Raw genomic sequence first — 17,339 nt, 5'->3', positions numbered from 1 at the left:
TGTCTGTCTGTTCTAAAACCCTTGGTTTTTTTTCATATACTGTAATGTTCCCACCATCATAATTTTTAAAACATGATATACAAAATCTTAGATTATTCTGTCACTAGATAAGCTATCAGGTGTTGCATCAAATGACAGAAATGGGAAAATCGTATACAACTTGCTTTAAGCAAAACCAAAATTTTTTTGTCTTCAGTGGTTGGAAAGTATAATAATACCATTTCTTCATCTGTTAGAGAATCCTGTCACTGCCGTCTTCGTAGTTGAAAGGAAAATCAGTACTCCTGCTGAAGAACTTGGTGACATTTAAAGGACTGAATTTGAGAGGACTGAATACTGACTGGAAAACCATTCTAGCTTCTTTTCTTTAGGCGTTTATGAAACTGCACATTTCTTGGGCCTTGAGTCTGCTTCACTTTTAAATTGACGAATCTTTTCTGGAAAAAATCAGATAGCATGATTAATAGCTGTTTATTAAGCACTTGCTACAAGTCAGGCACTATCACTCAATCCCACAACGGCCCTTTGACACAGACGCTTTGCTAGTTAACAGTTGAGAACACTGGTGGAGTGAGCTCTCTAGAGAACTTGCTCAAAATCACACAGCCCATTATCTGTCGGAGTTGACCTATAAGCTCACAGAGTCTCACCTGGAGTGCATGCCCTCACCCACTGCAGTGGGCCGCCTCTGAGGGCTCTTGCGGACACTCTTTCAAAGAAACCAAATTCAAAGCATAGGGAACAACCCGGAGCTAGGAGGATAAGACCATGAAAGGTAGACGACATCCATGCACTATTCCTTTGTACCTGCCACTGCTTGAAACAATACCGGATTCGTAACCTGATGTGCTATTATGTTCTCAGTTTCAGGTAAAACTGCACCAGCGAAAATAATGGCAGATGTCCCTCTATTTTGCTTGAATGATTATTACATGAATGATAAATAACACCCCTAATATGCTGATAAGGTTTCAAATCATCTTCCCTGACAGTACGGTCCCTGGTAGAGTGCTTTTTAGCAGTAATCCCAGCTGGCAGAATAATAGCCCATCAGCTCTCTTCTCTCAATGCAGAGAGAACTTTTTCAAACATGCTAACCTGTAGAGGTCCCAAGAGGAAGAGGCATTCTGAGCAAGACCATTCTTAGCTGTGGGGCACTGTCCTCTAACCGTATGAGACGGTTCAGCTCTCTTGCCCCCCTCCCATCCCACAGCCACTGTGCCCCCTACGCAAAAGTTCTACACTTTTCAAATGCTCAGCTGGGGAATGACCTTGAGCCGCCAGGCTGACAACGGGACCAGAGTGACTAAGTCACCAAAGGAGAAGCTGCGTGTTCAGACACCTAGCTGGCACTGCCACGGCTCAGGGGAGCACATCTGCCAACTGTCCTCGACCATTTTAAGGGAGCAGCAGTTTCCACCTGTTGGTTGAAAAGTCTGACTCACCAGCTGGTTCTGGAAAGTCCGTGCGCACCAGCTCCTTGTACGGGTGCTTGACCGGCGTGGCCTGTGTCACCAGGGCCCCATGCAGCCAGATAAGCAGAGCCCTGTGGCCGTGTTCGCAGAAGCTCTCCTTTCCGGGGCCAAGCACAAAGGGCAGATGCTGATGCCTCCTTCCTGGGAACTCAGTTCTAACTCAGGTTCCACATGGCTGTGGTTGCAGGTTCATTCCCCCTCTGGCAGCTGTGAGATAGGAAGCCCAGTGCATGAAAGCCCTTCCTTCACTGGTTCTTCTAGGGGGCACCAGAGTTTGGAGTTCTTGTCATGCACCTACTATGCTTAACACAGATCAAAGCTGAGGAGGAGAGGGGAGGGAAAATCTTAAAGCAACATGGAGCTTTTTCCTCAGCATTCAGATGGCCCTGGGATAGGCCGGCACTTCTGGTTCAGCCAGTCTGGAGTGAGGATCTGCAGGTCAGGAAGCTCCCAGGTCCTGCTGCCGCAGCGCATTAACCACACCCTGAGCAGCCAGCATGCACCCACCTGCCAGGCCAGCTTCCAGAAAGCTCCTCGGGTGGAAGTCTGCAGCTCCTGGCCAGGCAGGACTCCACTGGGCACATCTCAGTAGACTTTCTACCCCTAAGAGGTGTTGGGGGAAGTGCTGGGTGTGGAGATGAGAAGCCATGGGCACTTCTGCCTATAGGTCACAGTTACAAACCCCTGCCAGATGCTGAGGAATGGGGGGCCCGAGCTCTGGGGAGGAAGTCTGCCACATCGACTGTTAGATGGACAGGCATTTCAGGGGGAGCAAACTGTACCCGTAAAGAATGTACCCCTAGGTGAATCCAGTGCCCCTTCTTATCCTGCTGCCTCCAGACTAATTTTTCTTAAATACCATAATCAACATGTCATTCCTTTGCTCAAAAGCCCACCGATTCCTGGGCTTCCCTAGTAGCTCAGTAAAGAATCCACCTGCAGTGCAGGAGGTCGAGGTTCAATTTCTGGGTCAGGAAGTTCTCCTGGAGAAAGAAATGGCAGCCCACTCCAGTATTCTTGCCTGGGAAATCCCACGGACAGAGGAGCCTTGCTGGCTACAGTCCATGGGGTCTCAAGAGTCAGACATGACTGAACGACTAAGCCGCCACCACCACCTCCTTCATGCCAGCTACAGCGTAACTGGATTGGGACTGTTACTGTTGATACTGTCATGCCAACCTGATTATCAACTCCATCAAACATGCACCGCAACTTACAGAGCTGACGTATGGATCCCCTCGCAGCACTAAACACATTCTAGGTACCCTGTCATGTGTGAATGCAATACACCAAAACCCTTATCCTGACAGCAAGTACTCCGAAGGCATAATGTATTTCCAAATCAATTTTTTAGGTCAAGAGAAATTTCCAGAAGGCAACTCCATTTTTCTGAAGACTTTGCAGAACACTATATGCCTAATTAGCAACAAGGAGAAATCGTAACAATACAAAAGAAATCTTTTTAGAAGCTGTAATCAATATTCAACATTTTCAATGCATTATCTTCCTTTTTTTTCCACATGAAAATGTATCCTTAGAATTAGCAATAAAAGTGCCATAATGTACTTTTGTGTGGTGTAAGTGAACTGACTGCCTCTTGCCCACATGTCCTGGGCTATGCTGACCTGACCACTGCTCCTTGATGGCTCTAATCTGGGCGTCCATAAAGTTCCACGAACGGGCAGCCTCTGCCGCTCATTGGCCTTCAGCTGACAGCAAGCCAGGAGCCAGAGCAGACTGCGAATGTGCCTGCTCTCCGGGCTGTGAGCCTGCTTGAATGTCAGGGTAGAGCCGGTTGATGTGTCCCTTCATGTTCTTGCTCTGCTCCTAGATTGAAAGGAACCATATCGGATGATTTCAGATGTTTTCTGCTGATTGCCTCATTTCAGAGTATATATGAATGTATTTTTTTCAGATGGAATCCATAAGGTGGTAACCAAGACTATGCTTTCAACATTAACTGGATTGATGTTTTTTGTCATCCAACATAGAGACAAATGTCTGAAACAAGCTGGGGTCTTTCTGACTCAGGAAGCATGAGGGACTTTGCCACGCTGTGTCCCATGCCTCTACCCCAGCCCGCTTACCACTCCTAAGGAAACAGACGGGGGTGCCTTGGCTATGGGAATGTCACCACGACACATGCACCTTTAAATGCCTTACTTCCAGCCAGGATCGCTTTTTCTTCTTTGGGGTGTTTAATTTTCTCCTGTCAACATTTCCGTGGGGCCCAGATTGGATATGTTCTTTATGAGACCCCATAGTCGATGCTTCTGTCCCTCCTGCTCTCTGATGACTGTGGGTAGAGTGAACGGGCACCCTGACTCTCAGGGCTGCAGACGACAGGGCTCCTCCACATTGTGTGTAATACAACTGCACTGTACGTAACACAATCACGTATACAATACAACTGCGCTCTATGTAATACAATCACATTGTGTGTAATACAAATGCACTCTATGTAATACAATCACGTTGTGTAATACAACTGCACTCTATATAATACAATCATGTGTGTAATAAAACTGCATTGTACATAGTACAATCACATATGCAATACAACTGCACTCTGTGTAATACAATCACATTGTGTGTAATACAAATGCACGGTATGTAATACAATCACGTGTGTAATACAACTGTACGGTACGTAATACAATCACGTTGTGTAATACAGCTGCACTCTGTGTAATACAATCACGTGTGTAATACAACGTGTGAACAGCACTGCAGCCAGGCTGTCCAACAGCACCATGCCTGGATTGAGTCTTGTTTTCTGACTTGTCAAAGTTCCTTTTGTCCCTTTTAAGAATACATACACACACACACACACACACACACACACACACAAGAAGATTCCACCGGAGTCCTACAGAATCCAACCAGAACAACTGGAGGAAATCACAAAGTGGAAGCAGAGGTCATGGTTCCCTATGACTGCACCTGCCATGCATGTGCCATCAGGGCTCCAGACAAGCCTCCCTCCGGAGGGAGGGAATAAGGGACCCCCAGGACACACAGCCCACCAAGAGGTCTCCTTCCCTCTTTTACGTATAGTGACTTCTATTTTTGTCTTTCTTTTTAATAAAAGTGAATCTTAGTGAAAGATATTCTGAACAGCAATCTGGAAGTCAGTGCTGGGGCAGGAAGTGGACTAAAGGGGTATGGGAACCTGGTTTTCAAAACTTACGAGAATAAAGGAGGGGGGCTTGTGCCCCAGCCTCCAGCATGGACCAGCCTGCACCCTCACAGCATCAGTCAATTCCTCCAGAAGGTCCACAGAAACTGCCGGGAAACTTGGCCGAGGAGCACAGCGGGACCTTTCTCTAGCATCTGGACTTTGTGAACAGAAGCTGGGATAAGAATGGGAGGAATGACTGTCCCATAATTGTTTAAGGTTTTAGAATGCAGGGTCTTTTTCACCCCAGCCTTTCTCTACCTAAAAGAGGTAAAGGTGGGGGTGGCCGACTCCAACAAACAGTAGGAGTGGCGGCTGCCCTGTTCCTTTTCTCCTCATCCCATCTCCTGAAAATGGGAAATCGAAGATGAAAACCCCAAACACCACCAGTTAAAGGGAAGGCTACAAAATGCCTCTGCTCTCAACTCTGCACTATAGCACTTTCATTTCTCTGGAAGCATGCCTGCTGTGTGCATTCCAGGACTGGGCTGTCCTTCAGGCCTCCACAGAAAGGACCGGGGATTTGGAAAGCCCAGGTCTTTTTCAACAGGCAATAAAAGCATTAATAGCTCATCCATAAAGCACTGAACTATTTGTGGGAATAACATAAGCCAGAACTGGTGGAAATTAAAATAGCATAAGCCAGATGTTAGGAAGCTCCCATTTGAACCATTGAATTTAATGATGGATGATTAGGTGGTTAGGTAGATGAGTAAATGGATATGAGAGAGAGAGGAAATTTCAATGGTTTCTCTAATTTTCTCATTAGAAACCATTTTATATTAGGCCAGGATATAAACTTAATAACAAAAAGTTTAAAATAATAAAATAACAATAAATAACTTTGGTTTAAAAAATGTTAAGGATATATATTAAAAAAAAATAAGTCTTCCTCCAACTCCAGACTTCAGGGTCCCAGTTGTCACCAGAGGTTAACAACTCTTAGCATTTTCTGAGGGTCTACATCACCAGCTATAGGCGTGGATTATTTATGATTTTCAAAGTTCATCTAATTCTCCCATCTTAAAGATTGGCAAGAAAAGAGGCCTTATTCATCTGGTAGAAAAATGACTTATTCTCATCTACGAGAAAGAATCTTAAAGTGCTAACAGGAATTAAAAATAGAACCAGTGAATATTCCTATTTTTAAAGAAAATGTGAAAACAACCATTTAAAAAGCAAGCAAAAAGATGGAACCTGGGAAAGTCATCCTCAATTAAACATAGTGATGATCTAAGAAAGTGAGAGTGAGGCTAGACAAAGAGGGAGAGGAAAAAGAAGAGGGAATAGAAATCAGAGGAAAAGGAGCAATTAAACAGAATTCTAATGGTCAAGCGTTGTCAACTTTTTCAAGTTTGCTTTGTCTTAGAAGCAAATAAGAAAAGTCTGGGGAGGACAGAGTGGACTCTGAAATAATCCCAATGTACCAGTATTATTGAGCCAATTAAAGAGTACTGTGAGCAAAGAGGCAAATCAGTGCATTGCCTTAAAAGGCCTTAGGGGACATTTCTCAGCATTGGCAAATTAGACATCAATCCGGGCGTGAGGTTCTTCAGGGGAAGAGGGACTAGGACCTAAATTCTGGCTCCAGCCTATTGGACCAGGGATTCAGTCTAGGACAGTGAAGGGTGGTTGTTAGGGGGTGGGGGGGGGGGGGTGGGAAGGTGGGAATTCTATTGAGATGCTGCATGAGTGGCAGCTATCAGAGGGAATACTGATGCAAGAAGGCAGAGGAATGTCCTGGAGACCAGTTTTTGTATTCTCAAGATGAATAAGGTTTGCATGACCATTGCAGAATACTTGAGTACTGAACAGCCAGCACAGTGGTATGTTGCAAACTGCAAAACTCTAAATGGGAATAATATCTAATAAAAATATAAAGCAAAAGATTTGATTTTAACAACTTTTAACTTAGGATTCCTAAGGTATCTGAATAATCACTGGCTGCTATTTCAGCTCTTCTATCCCCACCTAACAAAAGCTTCATCATTTCTGTGCAGCACATAAAAATGTCAAACATTTGAGACGTGGATAGGACTGACCTTTACTAATGGTCATAATCGTTTTCATTATTGGTTTCTTACTAGAATACATATATCCTCAGTAGTATAATTCATCAATGCGTTTCTCTAAGATTGGCAGGGGTCACTCTGGCTCACTGCATTGGGAAGTCCCCAGCAAATAAATAATGTGATCACACACATTTCTCCTCCAAAAGCTAACTCCACCAATGGCGCAGACTTTAGTCAATATCCCATGCCTACTCCCCCACCAAATTGCCCTTCCTCCTTTCTTCTAAAAGAGATCTCCTGATTTTAGCTGGGCATTTGGCCACCCGAGTATTTCCCTATGTGAACTAAGTACTGGCCAGCGGCATGTAAATGAAGCAGCACATGCAACTTCTGGGAAGTATCCTTAAAGAGAAGAGGGGTGTCATTCCCCTTCCTTCCCTCCTCCTCCCCAAGTGGAATGCTGACATGATGCCAGGAGCCCAAAGAGCCACGTTAGATCAGCAAGTGAAGGCCATCTATTGAGGAGGGTGGAGTAATAAAACAGAAAAGGGATGAATTTTATTCAGAATAAATATCAATAATGATAACACTAAAGCAATGTAGAATTCAACTTCCTGGACTCCTATCCAGAGATTTTTCTATTCTATCATACCACCTTTAAACAAAGATGAGGGGTTGGAATCTTAACCAAATTACTCATGCATGCTCAGTTGCTCAGTCATGTTGGGTTCTTTGAGACCCTATGGACTGTAACCTGCCAGTCTCCTCTGTCCATGGAGTTTTCCAGGCAAGAATATTGGAGTGGGTTGCCATGCCCTCCTCCAGGGGATCTTCCCGACGTAGGTATCAAACCCCCATCTCCTGTGTCTCCTGCATTGGCACGTGGATTCGTTACTACAGCGCCACCTGAGAAGCCCTTGGAATGAGCAATAAAGGATGTTTTAGACATAATTTGGGGGCATAAATCCTTGGAGCCCATATGGTGCCTCATACAAATTACAAATGGCATACCTTTGTCAAGGTGGGTATAGTTCAAGTTCCCCTAGATTTTGTGCAGTGCACAAGCCACACATCTATACTGTTTCCCCAAGCAAAAGATGCTGGTTCTCATTTGCTTTCCAAAGGACCCGTGGAAAGTCTGCTCAGAGATCCTGAAGATGATTAAAATGAATGGTCAAAAAGAATCTCAGAAGGCACTTCTCTGGATGTCCTGAGGCTAAGACTCCCCGTCCCCAATGCAGAAGGCCTAGGTTTGATGCCTGGTCAAGGAACTGGATCCCACATGCCACACAAAGACCCAGAACAGCCAAATAAACAAATAAATATTTTTCCTTAAAAAAAAGAAGAAGAAAGAAAGAAAAGAAATAACCTCGGAAGAAGTTCCAACCTCAGAAACCCATGTTTCTATGCTTAGAGATCCAGAAACTTATCCTGATAAGTCTCTCACACGGCTGAGTATTTGTGAAATGCAACCCCCACCAATTCAAATGATTTGTCTGCTAGTCCAGACACTGAGACCCAGGTGAACCTGAAAATTACAGCTGAAAGTAATCAGCTTCTAATCAAAAGAGATAGTAATGAAATTAAGAAGAACTTCATTCTGCAGGCATTTAGCAAGCATCTAATTGTATGCTCTCTAAATTCTGGCTTGTAAAGCCGTCTGAATCACCATAATTAGCCTATTTGGGAAAGGCAGCATTCTGAGAGCCAGAGGTTTCAAGCTCATAGGAAAACCATTGCAGGGAGTGTGGCTGGAGTAGAAAGGCAGATACTTGTGCTGTTGAGGGTGCGTGGCCCTCTGGGAGCTTTGTGATACTGAAGGCTGAGAGGACAGGGAAAGTCAACTTTACCCAAAACTTGGCTCCTTCTTTCCCATCCAGTGTGTGTGTGTGTTAGTCACTCAGTCGTGTCTGACTCTTTGTGACCCCACGGACTATAGCCTACCAGGCTCCTCTGTCCTCAGGATAGACCAGGCAAGAACACTGGAATGGATAGCCATTATCTTCCTGACCCAGGGATCAAACCCAGGTCTCCTGCATTGCAGGCAGATTCTTTACCATCTGAGCTCTAGGGCCAGTCCAGACCTTCGTTCAGTCTTAGAAACAGTCACTTATCTTTGGTAAAAATCATGGGAACAGGGAGAAAAGAGAGTTTTTATCATTAATTATATACATCCTGGATGCCAACTAGACACCAAACCTGATGAGAAAAGAGGGAGGAGGAGAAAGGAAACCTGGAAAATACATCATGAAGCCCAGGAAACTGTGGCTTTTGTTTTGAAAAGAGAATCGAGCTGTAGCAGAGACATGTTCACTGGAATATTCAATCCACTTGCGTTAGGGGCCCAACATAAGTTCCCTGCCCAATGCTATGGATTCTCTACTCACCAGACTGCCCTGGAGGTGTTGTTAATGAAAAAGTAGAATAAAGTACAAAAAGAAAGCACGAGAAGCTACTAATGCTAAATGTTAACATCGGGCTGGACAAAAGGTGCTTTGCGTTTTCTGTAAGATATCGTGACAGAAAAACCTAATTGAACTTTTTGGCCAAACCAATACCAGCACTAAATGTTAGTGGAAGTTAATGAGCCACCACGGGTGGAATTTCACCGAAGTGATGGAAATATGGCTGGTTTTGTTTTCCTCCACAAACTGTAACAAACATGTTTTCCAAACTGTATTACTTTTATGTTCAGAAAAAGAAAACTGACATACAGAGACAAGCAAAATAACATTTCACCACTTCAGAATCCACAAACATGAAATGTGTGGTCCTGAAATGGACTAGGGAGGATGCAGGCTTGCTGTGGGAATTAGGGATGCCCTGAGCTCATGACTAGTGAGGGTAGAGATCTGGAAGGAAAAACTGCAACTTCTAGAAGTGCTGGGGAGCCAAGCAGCCAGTAGCTTTGGCTTTGATGCTCAGCCGTGCCTCTTACAATGGCCTTGATGTCATCAAAAACCTCCCGAGTCTTCTCTTAAAAACTGGGATAATTTCATCCACCTCGCAAAAGAGACGCAAGAATTGAACAAAGATGTGATTGTGAGTGAGTGTGAGAACCTAGCAGAGCTGCCGCACAATGACTTCTTTTATATCTTTTCAGGAAAGCTGGGACCTAATAGATGGTCACCCAAGCCCCTCCATGATTAAGCCTGAAGAATTGCATCACATGCAAGAAATAAAGTTGGCCATCTTTAAAAACAAATATACAACACGGCTTAATGGCGCAAGCAACCCAAATGTCCCCTCACGGATGAGCAAAAGGTGGTATATTTACAAGGGAACCTTATTCGACCTTAAAAAGGAAGGAAATTCTGATACATGTTGCAATGTGGTTGAGCCTTTGTACACAGTCACAAAAGGGACTATATCATATGATTCCACCTAGATGAGGTACCCAGAGCAGTCAAATTCAGAGACAGGAGGTAGAATGGGGCTAGGAGAGGAAGAAACGAATGTTATAGTTTATAGAGTTTCAGTTTTGTAAGATGAAAACATTCTGGAGGTTGGCTATATAACGAAGTGAATATTCTTAACACTACAGAACTGGACATTTAAAAATGGTTAATGGGGACTTCCCTGGTGGTCTGGTGGTTAAGATTCCATGCCACCAATGCAGGGAGCATAGGTTCAACCCCTGTTCAGGGAACTAAGATCCGACATGCTGCACAATGAGGCCAATAAATAGCTAAATAATTTTTTAATAAAATAAGAAAATTAAAATGGTGAAGATGTACATTATATTGAATACATTTTACAATTAAAATATCTAAATAAATTTTAAAAGCAAGTTTCAGATCAGATCAGATCAGTTGCTCAGTCGTGTCCGACTCTTTGCGACCCCATGAATCGCAGCACGCCAGGCCTCCCTGTCCCTCACCAACTCCCGGAGTTCACTCAGACTCACGTCCATCGAGTCAGTGATGCCATCCAGCCATCTCATCCTCTGTCGTCCCCTTCTCCTCCTGCCCCCAATCCCTCCCAGCATCAGAGTCTTTTCCAATGAGTCGACTCTTCACATGAGGTGGCCAAAGTACTGGAGTTTCAGCTTTAGCATCATTCCTTCCAAAGAAATCCCAGGGCTGATCTCCTTCAGAATGGACTGGTTGGATCTCCTTGAAGTCCAAGGGACTCTCAAGAGTCTTCTCCAACACCACAGTTCAAAAGCATCAATTCTTCGGCGTTTAGACACATATAAATTTATTCATTGTAGTTCTGTTTATAATAGCAAAGGGTTAAGAGCAATTTGAGCTTCCCAGGCAATGCTAGTGGTAAAGTACCCGCCTGCCAATGCAAGGGTCATAGGAGATATGGGTTCAATCCCTGGGTGGGTCGGGAAGATGCCCTGAGGAGGGCATGGCAACCCACTCCAGTATTCTTGCCTCAAGAATTCTACAGACAGAGGAGCCTGGTGGGCTATAGACGATAGAGTTGCATAGAGTTGGACACAACTGAAGAACTTATCATAAGCATACAAGGATAATTTAAATGCCCATTAGTTGGAAACTAAACAAATTATGTTATGTTCTCACCACAGTCCATTATGTAACTGTAACAAAAGAAGAAACTCTCTCCATGTGCTTATATACTTATATATAAAGTATACTGCTTTATACTGCTAAGGGAAAAATGCTAAATATAGGACAATGTGTTGTCATTCAGTCCCTCAGTCATGTCCAACTCTTTGCAACAAATGGACTGCAGCACACCAGGCTTCCCTGTCCTTAACCATCTTCCAGAGCTTGCACAAACTCATGCCCATTGTGTCAGTGATGCCACCAACCATCTCATCCTCTATCATCCCCTTCTCCTCCTGCCTTCAATCTTCCCCAGCACCAGGGTCTTTTCCAATGAGTCATCTCCTTGCATCAGGTGGCCAAAGTATTAGAGCTTCAGCCTCAGTATCAGTCCTTCCAATTAATATTCAGGTTGATTTCCTTTAGGATGGACTGGTTAGATCTCCTCACAGTCCAAGGGACTCTCAAGAGTCTTATCCAGCACCACAGTTTAAAAGCATCAATTCTTTGGTGCTCAGCCTTCTTTACAGTCCAACTTTCACATCCATACGTGACTACTGGAAAAACCATAGCTTTGACAAAAAGGAACTTTGTAAGCAAAGTAATGTCTCTGCTTTTTAATATGCTGTCTAGGTTGGTCATAGCTTTTCTTCCAAGGAGCAAGTGTCTTTTAATTTCATGGCTGCAATCACCTTCTGCAGTGATTTTGGAGCTCCCCCCCCCCCATATATTTGCTCTGAAGTAATGGGAGCAGATGCCATGACCTTCATTTTCTGAATGTTGAGCTTTAAGACAACTTTTTCACTCTCCTCTTTCATTTTCATCAAGAGGCTCTTTAGTTCCTCTTTGCTGTCTGCCATAAGGGTGGTGTCATCTGCATATCTGAGGTTATTGACATTTCTCCCGGCAATCTTGCCTCCAGCTTGTGCTTCATCCAGCCCAACATTTCACATGATGTGTCTGCATATAAGTTAAATAAATTGGGTGATAATATACAGCCTTGACATACTCCTTTCCAGATTTTGAACCAGTCCATTGTTCCATGTCCGGTTCTAACTGTTGTTTCTTGACCTGCATACAGGTTTCTCAGGTGGCAGGTAAGGTGGTTGGTATTCCCATCTCTTAAAGAATTTTCCACAGTTTATTGTGATCCACACAGTCAATGACTTTGGCATAGTCAATAAAGCAGAAGTAGATGCTCTACTGGAACTCTCTTGTATTTTCTATGATCCAATGTATGTTGGCAATTTGATCTCTGGTTCCTCTGCTTTTTCTAAATTCAGCTTGAACATCTGGAAGTTCTCAGTTCACATGCTGTTGAAGCCTAGCGTGGAGAATTTTGAGCATTACTTTCCTAGCATGTGAGATGAGTGCAATTGTGCAGTAGTTTGAACATTCTTTGGCATTGTCCTTCTTTGGGATTGAAATGAAAACTGATGTTTTCCAATCCTGTGGCCACTGCTGAGCTTTCCAAATTTCCTGGCATATTGAGTGCAGCACTCAATATAGGGCAATATAGGTATATACTATTGTAAAAAAAGGATGGAGGAATAGACTAAGGGTATAATATATTTATGTTTGCTGTTTATACATAAAGAAACTCTGGAAAGAAAAGAAGAAATTTATAATAATGGGTATGTATGGCAAGGATAGCATGAGAGCCAGACAATAGAGGGTATGGGTGGATGAGAAATGTTTACTGGAAAACATTTACTAATTTGTAAATTCTTGGACCATGTGAATTTATCGTCTTTACAAAAAAGTAAATAATTTGCATTTTAAAATATATTTTTTATTGTTGGGAATAAACATTAACAACTTATCTCAATTAAAATTGGGATGTTAATATCAAGATACAGGTTTGTCCAATTTAGGTCCATTTCACAAAGGATAGACTACATAGAAGAACTGTACAAAAATGATCTTCATGACCTGGATAATCAAGATGGTGTGATCACTCACTCAGCCATCCTGGAATGCAAAGTCAAATGGGCCTTAGGAAGCATCACTATGAACAAAACTAGTGGAGGTGATAGAATTTCAGTTGAGCTAATTCAAATCCTAAAAGATGCTGCTGTGAAAGTGCTCAATATGCCACTCAATATGCCAGCAAATTTGGAAAACTCAGCAGTGGCCACAGGACTGGAAAAGATCAGTTTTCATTCCAACCCCAAAGAAAGGCAATGCCAAAGAATGCTCAAACTACCACACAATTGCACTCATCTTACAGACTAGGAAAGTAATTCTCAAAATTCTCCAAGCTAGGCTTCAACAGCACATGAACCGTGAACTTCCAGACCTTCAAGCTGGATTTAGAAAAGGCAGAGGAACCAGAGATCAAATTGCCAACATCCGTTGGATCATAGAAAAACCAAGAGAGTTTCAGAAAAACATCTATTTCTGCTTTATTGACTATGTTATGTGTGAATATCCTGTTCATTATACATAGACATCCTAGAAAGAGTAGAAAAATGGCAAATTTTTACAGCAGAACAATTTTAGGAACAAGAAAGAGGAAAGGAAACAAGAAGGGAAGGGAGCAAAAGAAATAAGCAAGGATCTTTGAAGGTAATACCTAGATTAACTGTTGAAAAAGTAAAGCAATAATCATTTTTCTAAACAGCAGGAAACAGATCCTCCAATGTACCTTTCATTGTACCTTTCAATAACCCTTTGAAAAAATTTCCATATACCTTTCTAATATTTTAAACCATACTTTTATATAAAAGTACTTAATGCACTAAAACTAACAGCCAGTGTAGCAAGTTATCATAAACTCCTGGTGAATTATATTATAGTTTCTAGTGACATCTTTTTTAGTCCTGTTTACAGCAGATTGCTGACATGGTTGCTTGTAGAGTTCTTTAAAATCGGTGATGACAAAGATGAAAAAATGGAAGTGGTTTTACTGACTTATCTTGGACGCTACTTTGGTTTGTATCCTTATTCACAAATAAAGTTAAAGGGGAGTTTCTAAGCCCAAATTGGACATACTAGAATGTAGCTCTAGACTGCAAACAATAGCAAGGGTAACTCATGTTTTGTCGAACCTAGTTTATTACCAATTTAGCTACTAAGGAAATCAGATGTTTAAACAGTTCTCATATTTTTGCAATAATTTATTAATGAGAAGCAAAGGATAGTAAATTCTTTGGAAGCAAAATCAATGTCCACAATGTGGGGAATATGACATGTGTTTTACTTACAAGCCAAACATCCTTTGTCTGAAGCACATCCGACTGTCTCCAGACATCCTGGGGGCACCAAGTTGGCTTTTCTTTGCAGCAAAAGATAGTCATGCTTTTTTTCTGTGTGTGTCTTTCCTTCTTTCCTTCCTTCTCTCCCTCCCTTCTTTCTTTTTGTTTCTTTCTCTTTCTTGATTTGTTTGATTCAACACAATTTACAGTCCAAAAAACTATAGGGGAACAAGCCACATATGGACTGAACTTCTAGGAAAATTTTTTGTTATGCATTATCAATATCTTCTACCATTATTAATGATTGCATACAGTAAAAATACAGCTTTTACACTCTAGTTGAAATCTATTATATTGTTACAATCAGTCATAGGTTATGCAGTGGATTTCAGCTTGATGTATACACTCCAGTTGGTTGCTAAATTCTCTGATGTTATCTAATAGTAGAGAAATGTAAGATTATGCTGGATACAGTTCTCATTGCTTTTAAAGAAAAGGCAAAGAGTAGATAATCAAAACACAAACACCAGGTAAAAAGAAATCATGGCCATTTCAAGAACCAGGAATCTTAAGAAGGCAAAATACTAATCAGATGACTGAAGACACAAATTATGTTTCCTCAGAAGAACCTCACAGTCTTGCATTTTGCACTGGGGACAAATCATTTATCTGCTGTGGATTTCTTGCTTAATCACAAGGTCAAGGTGGATATTGCTGATAAAGTAAGCCCATCATTTGGTAGAAAGGATTCAGTTCAGTTCAGATCAGCTGCTCAGTCATGTCTGACTCTTTGCAACCCCATGGACTGTAGCACGCCAGGCCTCCCAGAGTTTACTCAAAGTCATGTCCATTGAGTTGGTGATGCCATCCAACCATCTCATCCTCCGTCGTCCCCTTATCCCCCTGCCTTCAATCTTTCCCAGCATCAGGGTCTTTTCCAATGAGTCAGCTCTTTGCATCGGGTGGCCAAAGTATTGGAGTTTCAGCTTCAGCATCAGTCCTCACAATGAACATCCAGGACTGATTTCCTATAGGATGGACTGGTTGGATCTCCTTGCAGTCCAAGGGACTCTCAAGAGTTTTCTCCAACACCACAGTTCAAAAGCATCAATTCTTCAGCGCTTAGCTTTCTTCACAGTCCAACTCTCACATCCATACATGACCACTGGAAAGACCATAGTCTTGACTAGACGGACCTTTGTTGGCAAAGTAATAGCTCTGCTTTTTAATATGCTATTTAGGTTGATCATAATTTTCCTTCCAAGGAGTAAGCATCTTTTAATTTCATGGCTGCAGTCACCATCTGCAGTGATTTTGGATCCCAAAAAAATAGTCTGACACTGTTTCCACTGTTTCCCCATCTATTTCCCATGAAGTGATGGGACCAGATGCCATGGTCTTCGTTTTCTGAATGTTGAGCTTTCAGCCAACTTTTTCACTCTCCTCTTTCACTTGCATCAAGAGGCTTTTGAGTTCCTCTTCACTTTCTGCCATAAGGGTGGTGTCATCTGCATATCTGAGGTTATTGATATTTCTCCCAGCAATCTTGATTCCAGCTTGTGCTTCTTCCAGCCCAGCATTTCTCAAGATGTACTCTGCATATAAGTTAAATAAGCAGGGTGACAATATACAGCCTTGACGTACTCCTTTTCCTATTTGGAACCAGTCTGTTGTTCCATGTCCAGTTCTGTTGCTTCCTGACTGGCATACAGGTTTCTCAAGAGGCAGGTGAGGTGGTCTGGTATTCCCATCTCTTTCAGAATTTTCCACAGTTTATTGTGATCCACACAGTCAAAGGCTTTGGCATAGTCAATAAAGCAGAAATAGATGTTTTTCTGGAACTCTCTTGTTTTTTCGATGATCCAGCAGATGTTGGCAATTTGATCTCTGGTTCCTCTGCCTTTTCTAAAACCAGCTTGAACATCTGGAAGTTCACGGTTCACGTATTGCTGAAGCCTGGCTTGGAGAATTTTGAGCACTACTTTCCTAGCTTGTGAGATGAGTGCAACTGTGTGGTAGTTTGAGCATTCTTTGGCATTGCCTCTCTTTGGGATTGGAATGAAAACTGACCTTTTCCAGTCCTGTGGCCACTGCTGACTTTTCCATATTTGCTGGCATATTGAGTGCAGCACTTTCACAGCAGCATCTTTCAAGATTTGAAATAGCTCAACTGGAATTCCATCACATCCACTAGCTGTGTTCGTAGTGATGCTTTCTAAGGCCCACTTCACTTCAAATTCCAGGATGTCTGGCTCTAGGTGAGTGATCACACCATCGTGATTATCTGTGTTAACCAGTGTTAACTGCTAGCTATTTCCTTTCACACTTGTCTGCCTGCTTATCTGGTGTACAAGTCTGAGTACCCCATCATCACTGCTGGTCAGTAGGTCTTGAGCAGAATCTCAGCCTCTCTTATGCACATGTATGTGTATACACACACTTACATGATTTTATACAAAGAGTGTATTTTAAATAACTTATATATAAGAAGAATTCTTTTTTGGAGAAGGCAATGGCAACCCACTCCAGTACTCTTGCCTGGAAAATCCCATGGAAGGAGGAGCCTGGTAGGGGGTAGTCCATGGGGTCGCAAAGAGTTGGACACGACTCAGGGACTTCACTTTCACTTTTCACTTTCATGCACTGGAGAAGGAAATGGCAACCCACTCTTGCCTGGAGAATCCCAGGGATGGGGGAGCCTGGTGGGCTGCCGTCTATGGGGTCGCACAGAGTCGGACACAACTGAAGTGACTTAGCAGCAGCAACAGAATTCTTTTTATAACTTCAGTCTTCTCTGGTTTTTCTTTTTTTGCATCGATTCCTCTTCTCCAGTAACTGCATTTAGTAATGAAGGATCTGTTTGTTTATTTCTGTACTTTTTCTCTTGCTCATATAATCATATCCACATTGCTAGCTTTCCACCTACTTACCCACTTACAATAGATATAGATACATACATA

General features: G+C 42.6%; 1 protein-coding gene across 1 annotated transcript in view; it reads right to left on the bottom strand.

Annotated features, from left to right (window-relative positions):
* Positions 1–238: 238 nt before the first annotated feature.
* ANKDD1B (ankyrin repeat and death domain containing 1B) overlaps positions 239–17,339 on the bottom strand; it is a 64,638-nt gene continuing 47,537 nt past the window's right edge. The window contains 5 exon segments of the mRNA XM_055536467.1: positions 239–437; positions 1,446–1,572; positions 3,081–3,160; positions 3,163–3,281; positions 4,062–4,159. Coding sequence (XP_055392442.1) covers positions 376–437; positions 1,446–1,572; positions 3,081–3,160; positions 3,163–3,281; positions 4,062–4,159 — 486 coding nt within the window. The 3' untranslated portion in view covers positions 239–375.

This window comes from Bubalus kerabau, chromosome 10, assembly GCF_029407905.1.
Source record: "Bubalus kerabau isolate K-KA32 ecotype Philippines breed swamp buffalo chromosome 10, PCC_UOA_SB_1v2, whole genome shotgun sequence".
Classification (NCBI taxonomy): Eukaryota; Metazoa; Chordata; class Mammalia; order Artiodactyla; family Bovidae; genus Bubalus; species Bubalus kerabau.
The sequence above is the reverse complement of the archived record's forward strand: the minus strand, read 5'-3'. Positions and strand labels throughout refer to the sequence as shown.